The sequence below is a fragment of the Pteropus alecto genome, unplaced genomic scaffold (assembly GCF_000325575.1).
Source record: "Pteropus alecto unplaced genomic scaffold, ASM32557v1 scaffold61, whole genome shotgun sequence".
Classification (NCBI taxonomy): Eukaryota; Metazoa; Chordata; class Mammalia; order Chiroptera; family Pteropodidae; genus Pteropus; species Pteropus alecto.
In genome coordinates this window covers 428,242-445,118 of record NW_006434835.1, presented here as the reverse complement: position 1 = coordinate 445,118, position 16,877 = coordinate 428,242, and the positions used below count along the sequence as shown (strand labels likewise).

At 54.2% G+C, this 16,877-nt stretch overlaps 1 protein-coding gene across 1 annotated transcript in view; it reads right to left on the bottom strand.

Moving 5' to 3' along the window:
* Nucleotides 1-3,827: 3,827 nt before the first annotated feature.
* SNTG2 (syntrophin gamma 2) overlaps nt 3,828-16,877 on the bottom strand; it is a 91,655-nt gene continuing 78,605 nt past the window's right edge. The window contains 3 exon segments of the mRNA XM_015588122.1: nt 3,828-3,959; nt 9,104-9,214; nt 12,550-12,642. Coding sequence (XP_015443608.1) covers nt 3,828-3,959; nt 9,104-9,214; nt 12,550-12,642 — 336 coding nt within the window.

Sequence of the window (16,877 nt, the reverse complement as noted above, 5' to 3'; positions counted from 1 at the left end):
GGTCGCCCGCGGGGGAGCACTTCCGGGGCAGAGCGTGACGGCGCCGTGACTCCGCCCCCCGGCACCCGCTCGCGCCCACCAATCAAGCTTGTTGTAATGAATGGATTGTTGAACCCTCGGAGAAGGCACGGTGCCTCCCTCATCTCCTGTTCTCAGGATTAGGACGTCGTGTGAGCCCACAGAGGCCACACCCAGTGAGTACCCATCCAACACCTGGAGTGTGCAAGGCAACACACTCCAGGGACACCAAGGGGTCTTGAATGAAAGACTGTCACAACCTTACTTTCCAGAATGAGTGACAATTCACTATGCGGGACTGAAAAATTTGTTTACCCAAATGGCTACTGTCCTAACCTTCTGCAAGGACAAAAAGGTACAAAGGTCAGCCAAGTCTTACGTAACTTAACTCCTACTGTATTTTGAAACAGTGAGGTATATTCATTGAAAACAACGGAACCAGGTAGAGCTGTGGTTAGCGTGCAGCTTTGACAGAAAGCAGGAACAAATTTTAGAATGGGAAGTCTGAGCAATTCGTATAAGGACATACTGATTCCTGACTCTGAGTATGTTTCACACGAAGGATGTAGATGCTGTGAACTGTCCCGAGGTGTTGCCTGACCCACCCGCTGAGCGTGCCCCGCTGAGCGTGCCCACATGCACTTCAGCGACCGTCTTATTCCTTCCTTCGTTTTAAAATCAGCCTGAGCAACACATCATCAAAGGAATGAATGTGATGTTTTTCATGGTAATGTTTTCTTTTTAAATTTGAAAATTATAAGAACCAAAAAACTCACTGATCTTTTCGTTTCGATTTTAAAATTCCTAAGTGTCTATTTCAAATGTAAATCTACAAATTCAAGGGTTCGCCTTTTCAAGTATGACACACTTCTCAGAATTCCTTTGTCAACGTTTTGGCATAAATATTTTCAAATTTTCTGTTAAAACTTAGAACTGAAAAAAATGGAAAATCTGTGGTTTTACTAGATCTGAGAAACTAAACACAGAAAAAAGTCATTTCCTGCAGACACTGGGGGTGGGGTAGGAGGGTTGTCACTGTTGTGTCTGGAGGGGAACTTTCCAGTTATTATCTTAAATCCTCAGAACAACTGTCATTGTGTTTCCAGGAGCTGTCCCCATCACCCCGAGGGACAGCAGCGCTGAAGCCACTGCCCTGGAAAGGGCACAGAGGGGCTTCCTGCCTACCGTCACCCCTGGAGCTCGACTGCTTGTCCACATCTCCTCCAAGCCTTCGTGGCTCAGGACCAGGGGGAAGGTCTCAGCCGAGCTCAGGGCTGCGACCCGGTTCAGAGCGCTGTGACAGGGCGTGATGCTCCTTTCGTGGTCGTGGTCAGAGACGAAGGGTCTGAAAGTGGGTCCCCATTCCCCGGCAAGCCATCCTGAACGTGTGTGGGGACGAGCCTGTTGGTCTAATGGCAGGGGCGCAGGCAAAGGGGGACAAATGTGAAGGGCCGACGACAAGTGGACTTGCTTTTCCACCAGGTTCACGACTCTCACGGGCCATTCTTCTTCCCCAGGGGAGAAAAGAGCTGCACAAGGGACACAGACATTTACTGTGACATAAAACATAAAGAGAAAACAAAAGGCAACAGGCCATGTTTACAAGATAATGGTGACGTTTTCCAATCGGGGGAAAGGCAGAGCACGGACACCCTCACAGCGTGAGTCCTTGGGCCTCCCACAGAGGGTTGGCCTACACCGTGACGGCTCAGTGCCACGTGAAGCACTGACCAGGACACGGCTGTGGACCCAGGGTCTTGGCCCATTGCCAGCTCCACAGACCATGGCCTTAGGCGGAGGCTCAACCTCTGTCACTCTGTTTCCGCACCTGGACTAGAACCAGAGAATGTACCTGCGCCCAGGCAGGGGCTGCAAGTTGGAAGCGGTCACCTGTGCACAGCCCGCACACAGCCTCGGTCACGAACGAGCCTCCGGTCAAAGCACGGACCTGCAGGCGGTCCGATTTCTAATTAAAAAAAAAACGAGAAGATTTTAGGGGTGCTGTGTGTCCTGCACAAAATGAAATCATTCTTGACCCAGTTTCCCCAACAGAGAGCCCGGCTGGAGCAGCACCTGCGCCCCTGGCAAGTTCCGTGTTCAGAACAGGACCGTAATTCAGCGTCTACACGGAGGAGCCAAGCCGGGACCCCACGGGAACGTGGCTCCGTGTGCGCGGTCGGCTGCACTTCCGCGGTCCCATGCGGTGGCCGTGGTGGGGTCGTGGTGTCATGAAGGGAAAGGCAAGGGGTCCCTGCTCCATTTTCATAAGAAAAGACTTTTGCTAATTTTTAATTAAAAAGAAGTTGTGCATCTTTCTAAAAACTGTATATTTACACGAATTAAAAGTAAACTTTAGTATTGACTCTTCCTGGAAAAATATTATTCTTTTCATTGTTATCCAGGAAAGGTACATTTTTTTTAAAACTACATTTTCTTCATGAAAACCAAACAAAAATTATCTTTAGAATTTCTTCACTCTTTAGTGCAGTTGAGCATCTATTTTTGGGTGAGTTTAGGCTCTTTGACACAAGGGAGGAAAATGAAGACCCATTAAATTTGGAGATATTCGAACATATTCAGACCAGGAGAGAAACCAGACAAAGGAAGATTTCTAACTTTATCTTTCTTAGTTGGTGAATATTTTATAAAATTCTAACTTCTATTGATATTAATATTAATATCTGAGTTAAAGCTTGAGTTAAAATAAGAGAATAAACATCTGCAAAGAAAAATGTTGCTTGATGTTCCATGAACACCATTCTCTTGGAATAGTATTTAAAATTCACTTTATTCCTGTTCGAGTCGTCTATGGAAGTCATCAAAACATGAGTGGGAATCTTACATATAAAAATACATAATTCCTATATTATATATAGATATCTTCTATAAAGGAGGCTGTATTTTCAAACATAAAAACCATTGCTTGTTTATGTTTGATACATTATAATCAAAAACAGTTTCTTCTTTCTAAATATCAGCTGGACGGGTTGGGGGCGGTCGGGCCCTGAGTTCCCGGTCACCTTGTGTTATGTCACACACCCACTCTCCAGGAGGAGCTGCAGGGGGAGTTGCGGGAGGCGTCCCCTGCAGTAATTACTCCCTTGTGCGTTACTGCCTGAGGGCTTCACACTCTTCCTGTACAGACAGCCTTGAAGCTGAGTCCCTGACCTTGACTTTTCCTGACTACAGTCTGCCTCCCTAAGAGGACATTTAAGAGGGCCTGCCAAGCTGCTTTGGGTGCAGAGACTGACAGCGGGCCTTCTTAGGGGTAATAAGCCACGTGAGACACCGAGAGCCTGAAGTGCCGACAAAACCCCACGAACTAGGAAAATCGTTACATCGACTTTTAAGTGATGCATTATTTAATTATATAAGAATTTTTAAGTGTTTGATATTAAGATTCAATAATTCAAGCCCATTTCCTTTCCCACATATTTCTTCTACTCATCTGTCCAGTAAGCCCTCTGCCCAGCCTCCTCGAGGACAAGGGGCGCCACCAACTGTCCTTGAGAAGCTCCTTCCTCCCGCAGAGACCTTGGGGACAATCTGGGCATGGACGATGAGGGGCTCACATGACCTGGAGGGACAGGGATGTGGGGTGCAGCGCGTGGACGCTGGGCCTCCCCCGCAGCTGTGCCCGCAGCGTGCAGAGGGGCTGATGTCACAAGTACGACCATGGCTGGAAACAAGGGATGGATTTTATTGGTATCACAACTGTAGGCTCATTATAAAACCATACAAAGTTGCAATACTGTGCAGAAAAGGTCCATTTCTTAAGAAAATAACTCTCATATCTCGACGGAGTGCTGTTAGCTGCTGCATGTGTATTTCCTGGCGATGCTCTGACTGCCTATGAAAGCGGGGTCCACCGAGGCCACCTTGGCCGCCAAGAAGGAGTGGACACAGTGCAGGACAGCTGTCACGTCCTCAAACTCCAGTTCCTGCCAGAGAAACAGAGGAAGTGAGTGTGCGTCAGTATCAGGAAAACATGTGACAAAGTCTACACCTATCGACAGCAGGAACGGTACTTGAGTGCGAACACGCACGGAGTCAGGGAGGCCGGACGAGGATGCGAGTCGTGCGACCCACACGGCTACAGACACGAATGGACCGGGCTTCATGTCGCACTGGTGTCCTGGCGACTGAGTCCGACTTAGTCTCAGTTCCTTGTTTTCCTGTCACTAACAGAGCTCGACACTTATTTCTTCTCTTTGGCAACCGACGTGGTCTGTGCCGGGTCCAAGGCCCTGGTCGGCAGGGACCTGATTGGGGTCCTCCCGGGAGCGTGGCCCGCTCAGTGAGCGGTGATGTCGCTGCCGCAGGGCTCAAGGCATCGTGATTCAGTGGCACTAATCACGTGCTTTAGCCCTGGTGTGTGTGCACGTGTGTCCACATGTGCATGCGCAGACATGTGCCTGAGTGTGTACCCCGCAGGGTGCATGTGTATCTGTGCATATGTGTGTGTGCAGTGCATGTATGTGGGGGTGAGTACATGCATGTGTGGGGTGAGTATTTGTGCCTGTGTGCGTGTGTACATGCCATGCATGAGGGTGAGTGTGAGTGCATGTGTGGGTGAGTATGTGTGTGTAGGCGGATGAGTGGACATGTGGGCACGTGCTTCGTAACAAAGACCACCATTGTCTGAACAGCCAACAGCTCCGAACAGAGTGCCAGGGGCAGGGGGACAGATGAGTCACCTGGTCCGTCCCTAGCCTGACACCATAGCGACAGGAGAAATAAGAAATGATGCCTGGGGGTGAGTCTCCTTCAGAGATCGTGGTGGCCCCAATAAGAAAACAAAATTACAAATACTCCAAATTACAAACTCCTGGGTCCCTCACTCCCGTTTTAAAGATCCCGAATGCTATTCAAAAGCAAAAGCGGCCACAAACGGACATCATCCTTCCTCCTGCAGCCCCCACTGCCATGCCCACGCCACGTCAACACGCGAGTCGCGATGAGCCGGAAGGAGCGAAGCAAACTGTTCTACGGCCAGGCTCCTCTCGGGAAAGGCGACCTCCTGCCTTGGTGTCTTGGAGGTGAAGCGTGACCCTCGCCGCCCTGCCGCTCCTGCCCCGGGGAGGCAGCCTGAGCGCACGGCTCTGGCTTTTTCTTCTACTTTGACGTGACAAAATTCCAGAATAATGAAGAACAAAATTCTTTTGAAGGTGACTGATGTTTGATTGACATCCTATTAGCGACATCTTGTCCAAATTCTAGCGTAGTTATTCCAAACCGTTGAGGTGGCATCAGAAAGAAAGCGGTGCCATCTCAAAGGACAAGGACGACAAACTCCGGCAGGTCTGCTCCACAGTGTGCCCTTTCAAGCACCTCTGGGGCAGGGTCTGGCCTTCTCATTCTGGGGCCGACGGAGGGGGAAAGTGGACACGGCCCCCACACGAGGGACGGCGGCACCCCAGGGGAAGGCGTCCTTCCTGCCACCCAACTACGCAACCCACGACTTGACATCTCAAAACTTCCTTTCAATCGAAGCCCACTGGCCCCTGTGCAGGGACAGCACCTGCCTGCCTTCCTCTGTGCCGCTCCTTCATGGGTGGCTATGGGACGCAGGGGGACACCCCGAGTCCTCGGGCAGCAGATGTTCCACTGCGTGGCCACGAGCAGGAAGTTCACGCCCTAGCCAAGTGACCTCTGGTGCCAGGGGAGGGGGCCTGCGGGAGGGCGAGCTCAGCTCAGAGGGACGCCCTCCGAAGGGACAGAAGCGGAGATGTGGTGACCCCGGCTCCCTGTGCGTGGAGCCGCCCTATGTCCTGTGGCTCCTAGGGAAGGGGGCCCCTTCGCTTCGCCCCACATGCGTTAGGCTCTGTGCGACCAGACCCCAGCCTCGCAGCTGCACCCCGGCTGCTTGTTCCTGATCAACTACGATTTGCTTTGACTTTTCCTAAGGGTTGGCAGGCAGAATGTGCAAAGTGCTGGGGGTCGTCCTGTGAGAGCTTTGCGATATTCAAGCAGTTTCCCGAGGAATCACTACACTTGTCACTCAAACCGCGCCCCACAGAATCCGGAAGCCAAGCTGGGCCGAACTGGACGAAACCCCTGCTCGACCCACAGCCAGAGCCGTGCCCAGAGTCATTCATTGTGGTTGTTCCTGGAAGAGAGAGAAAGCAAGCGACGTTCTTGGAAATACACAAGGTTCTCACAGACGAACACAAACTTAATTCGCTGTGCGGCTGTGTGTCCCAGCAGGAGTGACCGACCTTGTTGGAGGGACGTTTTGCAGAAAGGCCATCACGCCCCTGCGACTTATGTGTTGGGTCTTGGTTCTGCGTGTGCAAACTGGAAGCTGCTTTTCGAGTCCCCAGAGCCTCGTCCAATAGCCGCACGACAGCCTGCGACGGAGACAAACAGCCACGGGCACTGACGCACAAGCCCAGACGCGACAGCCGTGATTTTCATCTCAGACACTGAAGCCGAAGCCGCTCGCGCTCGGCAGAACCGCCGAGGCCCCGACAGAAAGCAGCGAGCTCGCGCCAGGAGGTCCACGAAGCGCCGAAGTCCGGGGACCGCGGTGAGGCCCCGTCCCGGCTGTTTCCAGAAACGGGATGAGCGGGGCACCCGTGAGCGTTTCGCCGCCTTCGGTGCAGCCACGGCTGACGACTCTCCAGCCACCTCGCCAGCAAAGCTGTCCCCAGTCAGGACGTGGCCACTCGAGTGGCCGAGAGCAGACGCCGACGTTGTGTGCAAACTCAGGGCTCACTGCGACTTCTAAGACCGCGTGTCCGTCCAACAGTCAACAGGCTGGACAGTCACAGCACACGCCACACCGAGGACGGAGCGGCGCCCCCCGGGATTTGTGTGATAGCAAGTGTCGTATTCGAACGGGAGTTTCTGTTCCCACAGGTCTGAGGAGAAAGTCGACTGGGGAGAGAAACGGCTCGGGCTCCTGGGGACGTGGCAGCGGACGTCCTGCCGGCCCGCGGTGTCGCTGCAGGGCGAGGCTGCCAGCTTCGCTGCTCAGCTTGCCATTTCAGACCAGACCGGCCGGGCCGTGCGGGCCGCCGAGCAGCCGCTGCTGGGGGGCTGCGGGAACTTGGGGGCCCAACCCTATGGGGACCTTCCCGCGTCACTGGTGGGGAGCGAGGCCCGCCGCTGGCGCCGCGTCAAACCTCCGGCTGTTACCACTGGAAGAAAATCGTGCAGCACCGTTTTGAAGCCTTGTGTCAGTCCCCGAGATGGGACGAGGGACTCAGGGGTTCGGTGTGTGAGGCTCAGTGGAAAATCTGGTGGGGAGCCCGCCCCTGACTGACAGACTGTTTACCTGTGCAGGGGCCGTCTGAGGAATGACGGGGACAGAGCGGCCCGAGGCGACAGACGTGATCCTTGTGGTGGGGACAGTGCGGGGGGAACTGGCCTTGGGTCTGTCCCTGGACCAGGCATCTGGTGACTACGCGCTCCAAAGGGACCGACTTTCTCTCAACATGACAGAGTCTTGGGACATGCGTGGCGGAAAAAGTGACAGACTCTCTGCAAAACCAGACCGCATGTGCCACGTGGCCCCTGTTCTGGTTCAGATGCTCTCGCTTTGCAAATATTAAACCAGACCCCACCCCCCCAGAAAGGGGCCCCCATCGCGCGCGGTGCTGCGTCTGGCGAGGCGCGGTGCGTCGCCGTGTGCTCGCCGCTTCTGCGTGTGGGCGGAAAGACAACCACCCAGGGACGATTCTCATGCTCGGGTAAAGGGAAAACCAGGATCCGCCTCTCTGAGTCCTGCACGAAATGCACTTGAGTAGAGAAGGTAGTGCTTCTGCTCCGTGCCCAGCGGGCACCCCAGGGCCTTCTGGGTGCAAAGGGCTCTCGCCCAGGGCTCTCTGAGCCCCCACCCCTAGGAGGCGCTAACGTGCTCTGCTGGAGTGACACACTCTGGACTTCTCCCGGACAGGCGGGGCTGGCGGCCCAGAGTCCCAGCTCCACGCAGTCCTGGGAGGTGGCAGGAGGTGGTTCCCACACGGCAGGTGCATGGGCCCGATTAAGAAGCACGCAAAGGACCTGGACGGACATTCTCCAAAGGTGACCTATAAACGGCCAGCAAGTACATTAAAAACTGCTCAACATCACTAACTATCAGGGAGATGGGACAGCACCTCACACCTGTTTGGATGACCTGATGCAGAACCATAGGAGACGACGGTGTCGGGGGGCAGCCTTCCAGTCTTCCCCCTCCCTCTCTCTTTTAGGGTCCCACTTGGCTCACGGCTAATGTCCCCTAGACTCCCTTCAGGGCAGCAGGACCGAGAGTAGTCAGCTGTCACAGCCCAGTGTCCTGCGTCCGTGCTTGAAGCGTCATCGGCTGCCCCCTTGCACACCTCATGACCCACCAGCCTGGACAGTGTTTATACTCCGAGTTTTATCTGTTCCCTGACTATACGGATGCCGAGAAATTCTACACCGTTTCTATTGCACTTAGGAGTAGACGTGGCTCACCATCTCATTACACTGAATGAAGCGTTGTCAGAGTCGACGCTAAACGTTCAGAGATAACATGTCACGTGTGGTGCGTCCCCTGATTGAGTTCATCAGAAAAACGAGCGTGCAGAGGGCTGACTGATCCCGAGCAACACGTGTTCACAGGTTTAATGTTTCTGTTTTTTCTTAGTGTGTAGACCTGCCCTCAGTTTGTCTTTAGTTTATATTAAAACTGGGTTGTTAACAATGTGTTTACACCTAAAATAAGCGGGAAACGTTCAGCTCAGTGCGATGAATTTATAAGTTGCGTCTAACATCCTTTCAATCAGCTGTTTGTTGATGTCACAGATAATTTATCATACACTTAAGTGGTTTGTAAAACTCTTCCTTTAAATTCTGACTTCTCATGCGTTTTCAGATATTGACTTCCTGCTAATATTTACTAAGAAACGTGATTTCTGGTAGAATCCAACCGGATTTCAGGGGTCTTGACGTTTGAGGCCCACGTCTGTAGGAGGCCCCGGGCGCCCCGCTGTCTGGCTGTGGCAGAGGGCCCCGCCTCAGGGCCGACTCGCGTGTTTCCCGCGGGGGGGAAGACGGCTCCGCGGCCCGTTCGCGTGTCACTCTACCTGTGGTGCGGGCAGCGGAGCGCGCGCCCTACCTTCATCTCAATCTGCTTGGTCTCGAGATCCTGAAACAGCAGCTTGACACGAGCTTTCCCGTCATCCGAAGACCCCTTAAGCTGCGAGAACTTGAACCTCCAGAGGACGTTCTGCAAAGGCATGAAGTTAATTAGTGATTTGGAAACAAGAGCTCACTTATTTCATTAAATCTATTTGTGACTTAATCATCTGTTTAAACAAAAGCAGACGTTTGCTTAGTACACCGAGCCCGTGATAGTTGATCAGAATCACCACCTTTCTCCCCACCCACCGCGGAGGTGCTCACTCCGCCCGGCTCCCTTTCTGCCCTCCGGCCAGGCCCGCGGAGCGGGTCGCGGTGCCCTGCGATCCCAGCCCGGCCCGTCTTCTCTGCAACCCCATCCGCCCTCGTCTGCCCCGTCCAATTTCTTTGGATTTTTCTGTACGTAGCCTGAAAGCATCATAAGCTCGCTGCTCATTCTTCTGCTGGTAAAACTTTTAAAAATCGACTTTGAGGCCCAGTTGTTGCTACAGGACATGAGACCCGGCCCGGAGTGCAGACGAAGCGGCCGCGCCAACCCTGACTGATGGGCCGTCCGTGGCTGTGTCCATGGCACCCAGCTTTAGTTTCTGCCCCAAGCTGAAAAACGTAAATAATGTCCCTCTCTATAGCATAAAAATTACCTCATGTTTGCTAAGGCGCTTCAGAGACGAAATGCACTCTGCAAGTTCTCACTCTTTAATAAGCAAGGCTGCGGCAAACAGCAGCTTGATGCCTGACTTGATAAACGATCGTCTTTAATTACAGACACTTCATGATAATAAATCTCTCTCTTCCCAGGAAAAGCCCAATACAAAGCAGCAGTCACTTTTAGCACGTTAGAGGCTGCGTTTCTATTAAAAGCATTTATTTTGAAATTACGAACGTATTTTTCCCTGCGTGTCCTGAAGGCAGAGAGGCCGGGACTCCGAGGGCGTTTGAAGGCACTTTCATCCTATCTGACCCATGGTGACCTCCAGGTGTGGGCCATGTCCTTCTCTGATTTTGAATCTTACAGCTGCACAGAGTCTCTGCACTTTGGGGCAAAGTGTCAGAACACCTGTTCCTTCTAGATTCTGAGAACCCCCCGAGTCGCAGGCCCCGGGGGACATTTATTCCAGCTCTTCACTCCCAGGGCAGGAGGCGGAGTCTCTGCCCCCGGCTCAGGCTTGGAGATCACACCCACATCCCAGCGAGGACAGAGTGGGCAGTCAGGACACTGGGCCACAGTGCTGGGCATCCGTGTGATGTCCAGCATGAAACCTTGGCCTCTAGTCAAATCTGGAGAACTTTTTCTGACAAGTATTTGGTTAACAAGTATTGCTGCCATGTTGAATCTAGTTCTGACCCAGAAATAATACACACACGGTCAGACCTGTCAGGGTAATACACGCAGAAGTGCTAATTACCTTGTGAATATCCGCGTGGTAAGTCTCAATCTAAGTGTTTCTAGGCCAAAAACCTATTTGATCTTTCCATAATGACTTATATAAAGGACTTATATTATGAAGCAAACATCATTTTCATAATTATTCACAGTCATTTCACATTCAGTAATCATTCAGTTATTTTCATAATTATTTCAGGTCAATCTAGAAGTAATTGAAAACCTATTTACACTTAACTTACAAACAAAGGTTTCTCAAATGCAGCCAATTTGTAAATATTTCATGGAGTTACAAGTCATTGTTATACTCTTCACAGTTAAGCGGGGAGAGCTTTTCTTTTGAAAATTTATTCAAATATTGTAAATTGAAAAAAAAATTTAAGGAATCCATGAAACGATTTCCTTTTCGTACTGTCGTTTTGTTTCCATTTTCAGTTACCATCAGGATGTAAAATAGACTCGAAAGTTTTAGGCCACAGCCTCCTGAGATGACGAAGCATCCACCTGAGACTGTGGAGTCGAGCCTTCGCCTTCAGGGGAAAGCAGGTTGGGGACAGGGGGCAGACTGTACCTGATGCTCAGGTGAGCGAAAGGGCGGTAAGCCGGATCATGAACCGTGACTGACAGCGGACATGGCCCTGAGCGGTAGGAGCTCCAGCCGCGGGGAGGGGACTCCCAGAAACAGAGGTCGCCCAGAGGCCGAGCGTCCGGTCCAGAGCAGCCCCTGGCCTGGCCAGGCCTGTCGTGTCCTGCCCCTTCCCAGCGCATAGGCCCCCGTCACGCTGGGAAGCCAGCTGGCTGATTCTGGCACCGTCTGGGTCAGGGTCCACTCCGGCCAGCCGAGCAGGTCACCACGGTGGCGGCCCGATAATGCAGGCTGATCCCGGGCTGAGTTTGGTCATGCGGTCGGTCTCTGGGGTGTTTCAACACCGCAGCGTCTGCTCGGGGCCCCAGCCCGGTTCCGCATCGCGTTAAGAAACATGCTGGACTCCCCGACTTTCACTGGGCTACTTTTAGGGCTGGCCAGGAGGACATGCTGGGCGCAATGGTGGGCAACGGCCCTGCAGGGCCTCAAGGCCAGGCCCGGATCCGTGGGGACTGGGGGAGGCATGCAGAAGAGGTCACGTCCTAAGGAGACAAATCTCGGGGCAGCGCGGGAGAAACGGGGCCGGCAGGCACTGAAGGCCAGGCTGCTGTTGGGGTGAGTGTACGGTGGTGGCACAGGGGACACCCGCCTAGCACCTCCGCTCCTGGGAATGCAGATGCGGTGAACCCCAGTCTACCCAGCCCTGCACCCCAGTGCAGACCCTGCCATGTACAGGGGCTCGGGCCTATGTCCTTGTCATCTGCCCCGTCCCCCAGGCCTTCTGACGGCACCTCCAGATGTCAGCGCTCTGAGCCAGGGGGTGACTCCCTTCACCCCATCCTGCAGAGTTGGGGCTCTGAGTCCCTCAAAGGGAGGGTGCCAAGCCCCTCTTACCCCACAGTCACTCACCTGCCCTGCCCTGGCCGTGAGGCGCAGGTGACGGGCACTGTACCTGCAACAGGGCACCTTGGGGACCCAGAGGAAGACACAGTGGCCTCTGCCAGCTCGCTGCGTGCCTGGTGCCCCACAAACCTTGAATAAACCATGCACAGAAACGCTGACACGGGAGAAGGCCCCAGGTGAGCGGCCGGCCCTCAGGCGGGGAGCGCCTGGCTCCCCACGGCCAGATGGCCAGATGACACAGCCACGTGCAGCCAGAGGACGGGGCCACCCCTGGGCCCTGGGCGGTTAGGACTGCGAAAACTCGCTCATGAACAGTCTCTGTCACTAAGCAAGAAACAAGTTTGTCATCAACACTGCCCGGCTCTGGGCCTTGAGGAGACACTGGGCCCCTGGGCGCAACGTGGGAACGAAGGCTGAGCATGAAGGAGCCACCAGCACACGACACAGCTGGTCAGGGCCAGGGCTCCTGCCGGACGTCGCGGGGGTCAGCAGCTGAACGGCCGCCAGCCACGTCTCCAGGGGTGCGTGGCAGCCGCTGCTGGCACCTCACCTTCGTCTTGCTGTCGACACAGGTGAATCCCAAAGCGAAGTCCACGATGAAGCACAGCGTCTCTCCTCGCCAGCTGCACACGTATGTTTTGGACTAGAAACAAGAGTATTGGTTCTGAGAGAAACTCTTCAACGAGGCTGTCTGGCAGTGATCGGGAGGTTGCAGCCCCACCCCCGCCCGTGCTCAGAAACCGCTTTTTCAAATGTGTCAACACGCAGACCGCATGGAGAGGAACTGGACGGTCACAGGGTCGTGGGGACGCTCTGCCCGGAGCAGCCTTCCTCAGGGCGTCCACCGGCAGGGAACCTCCAACCCCGTGACAGCGGACACCCTGCGGGCTTCTCGCTGACCAGACACAAACCAATGAGCCAGCGAGTCTGTTCAGCTAAGTGCTGCTGGAACGCTCAGTGCTGGCTGATGCTCGCTCCTCCCTCGGAAAGGACCAGCCGCGTCCTAGGAGATGCCCCAGGACAGAGGCAGGGCCAAACGCTGTCCCCCAGGAAGCGGACACACTGGCCAGCGGCCCAATGGGAAACATCCAACAGCAGGAGAATGAGCACAGCAGAGCCGACCCAGCGAGCGAGGCCCCTCACGGGTGTGGGCGCTGCAGTGGGGCGGGCGGCCCAGCCCCGGGGTGCAGGCTTCTGCTGACGGTGGCCCTGAAACCAGACCACGGAGCCACCCGTCTCCAGGGCGCAGGCACTGAGGGCTTGAGCACAGGCACACACAGGGCTCCTGCCCCTCATGCTCACACACACTCACACTTACACGTGCTCACACACTCACACACATGCCTACACTCACTCACACACATGCTCACACACACTCACACTTACACGTGCTCACACACTCATACACATGCCTACACTCACAGTTAAACATGCTCACACACTCATACACACGCCTACACTCACTCACACACATGCTCACACACTCATACACCCGCCTACACTCACTCACACACGTGCTGACACACTCATACACACGCTCACACACTCATACACCCGCCTACACTCACTCACACACGTGCTGACACACTCATACACACGCTCACACACTCATACACACGCCTACACTCACTCACACGCATGCTCACACACTCATACACACGCCTACACTCACACTTACACATGCTCACACACACTCAGACACACGCTCACAGATACACACATGCTCGCACACGTACACACACTCACAGGTACACACATGCTCACACACTCATACACATGCCTACTCACTCATACACATGCTCACACACTCATACATAAGCTCACAGATACACACTCACTCACACACATGCTCTCACACACTCAGACACACGCTCACAGATACACACATGCTCGCACACGTACACACACTCACTCACATACATGCTCACACACACTCATACACACGCCTACACTCACTCACACACATGCTCACATACTCATACATAAGCTCACAGATACACACATGCTCATGCACACTCATACTTACACACATGCTCACACACTCACACACATGCCCACACTCACTCACACACATGCTCACACACTCATACACACGCCTACACTCACTCACACACATGCTCACACACACTCAGACACACGCTCACAGATACTCACACACACGCTAGCACACATACACACGATCACAGATACATCACTCACACACATGCTCACACACACTCAGACACACACTCACAGATACTCACACACATGCTCGCACGGACACACACACCTTGGGCACACTCCCAGACACGTCAGGCTAAAGCACCGAGTGCAGAGGCTTGTGCTCGAGTGCAAGTTCCCCACTTTCCAGTCGAGGCACAAACCGGGGAAAGAGCCCCGAGGTCTCGATGAGCTCGCTGCTTGCGACCATCTGCGACTCCCCCGCAGGTGAGACGCCCCCACCCTCATCCGGGGCAGTGGGAGGACATGGTGGTCAGTGCCCTCGGCTCCTTGAGCTGGTAGGTTTCATCCTCCCAGCTCAGGAAGTTTTCAGTCACTGTGTCTTTAAAATTTTTTTAAATTTTTTCAGTTACAGTTGACACTCAGTGCTTTTTAGTCTCTGGTGTACAGCACAGACGTTGGACCTGTACACACCTCACCAGGTGCTCCCCCGGTAAGTCTAGTGCCCACTGACACCACACGCACAGTCATGATGATGCTACTGACCATGCGCCCTGGCTGCACGCGCACCGCCGTGGCCACTGTGGGCCCCGCCCCCACCATCCCAGTGACAGGACAGTTCGGCCAATTTCTGCTGGCCTGTGTCCAGGTCCCTCTGCCCCGCCATTCCGTCTTGAGCTCACCTTCTCGTTTTCGTGCTGTTTATTCCTAACACGCCTGTCTGGCTCTCCTTTATGATGGATACATCCCCGCGGCAACATCACATGGCCCGGCGGAGGCTCTGTGCCTGTCATTCGTTTCAGAGCTCTGCTTTCGGAAGGATTTCTATCACAGCTGCTTTAAAATATCTGTCAGATAATTCTAACACCTGTCACCTTCATGTTGGCGGTCATTGTAATCATTCGTGCAGTTTGAGATCTTCCTGGTTTTTGGTGAGGAGGGATTTTCTGTGTTGAAACTCGTCCTATTTAAGTCGTCTTTCTCTGGCACGTCTTCTGCGGGGAAGTAGGGCTGCCAGCCTGGCCTCTGTTGGTATGTGTCCCTGCCTTACTGCTGGGCGTAGCAGGAGGTGGCCCCACGAGGCTTCCACTGCCAGCATGGGAGAGGTGGCTCCCAGCCCGGGTGACGGGGAATGTCCTGACTGTCCCCTGGGCTCCAGACACCACCCATGTCTTCACTGACCAGCTCCTTGCGCCTGTGGCCTGTAAAAGCCCTTCCCTGTCCCTACACCTGCCAGCGAGTTTGTGGTTCGTGCTGAAGACCGCATTCCAGGGTTCCAGATGCTACCCGAGTGGACTCTTAACTTCTCAGGACCTTCTGGAATTCCTGTGAACAACTCGCTGGTAACTTCTGAGTCGGCTTCTCTGCTTTAGAATAGGTGCTGCTCCAGCCTGTCCTCTACCTACCTTTTTATTGCTTTAAATTAAAAGTTTATTATAAAGTGTATCACATTTACATACTGAAATACTGAAATCCCTGTCTGTTCCCCTTGATCGCACCCCAACCCGGGGTCCGCATCATCTCAGACCGCCTGGGCAACAGCGAGCTCGCCTGGGCATCACCCCGATGGCCTCTTCCGTCTACAGCAGGCATGGAGCCCCACGAGCCACCTCGGCAGCTCAGGCAGACGGTGCGCCCGCGCGTCCCGGTCCGTCCCCTCTTCCAGGGTGTCGACGTGCTCGCTCTGGCTTCTCCACTCCTCATCGATACCTGTCACCTTCAAACCTGTCAGTGCTGCGGTCTAGCCAGTGTGGCTGCCACTCCCTGGGACGCAGACTCGGCTTCTCCTGGTGACTCAAAGGGGACGGGGCGCTGACCTCCCACACGGACGCGCGGCCTCTCGGGCGGCGGCTTCCTGCACAGCTCGCGGCCCCCTCACTGGAGTGTTCTTCACGCCGTGACTCCAAGTCCGGTGACCTGAGTCCCCCCGCTGACTCTCCACGTCATGGAGACACGGTGCCCCCCCCCACACACACACGGCGACGTCTAGTACGCAGCCGAGTGGCACCACTCACCAACAAATCAAATGTTTTAATCGCAGGCGTGAGTGTCTCTCTCACGACACCATGCGGACACCATATTTGCAGGTGGTGAGTTCCTTGACTGGCTTGAATTTTCTACTTGTTCTTTAAAAACATTTTAGTGAAGTTGTAAAAAATAAACCCAATTTAGTCTTGCCTTACTCAAGAATACACGACATTCTTTATTAGGGGTCTGTACATAAACTTTAAAAAAATGGTTTGAAGCCTTACAGGTCATTTGTTAAGTTTTTTCGAGGTGCCAGGCCTGTGACATGTGTTGGAGACTCTGGGGCCGGGTCGCAGTGAACACCAGGACGGGACCCTGCCATCGCCAAGCTTGGGCTTCAGAAGGACACAGGCCTTGCGGTCCCCAGACGCGGACGCAGGTCACGTCAGCCCCGCCCTCCGCCGTCGGAGCAGGGTGCCGGCGGGCCGGGGTGCAGAAACGTCGACACGCGGACAAGTAACAAAAGGTTCTTGGAGGTGAGAAGAGGCTGTGCTGGAGCGGGGGGTGTGAGCTGAAGGGCTGGACGAACCCTGAAACGGATTCGGAGCAGAGACAGAAACAGCGCCGGCAGCGCCCTCAGCTCCCGCCTGCGCTAAGCTGTGACGGGTTAGAGGGAAGGGGGGCCGGCCGTGACCCCGTCTCTCCCTGAGAAACTGTCGGATCAGCTCACTTCCAGCAGGAATCGGGCGG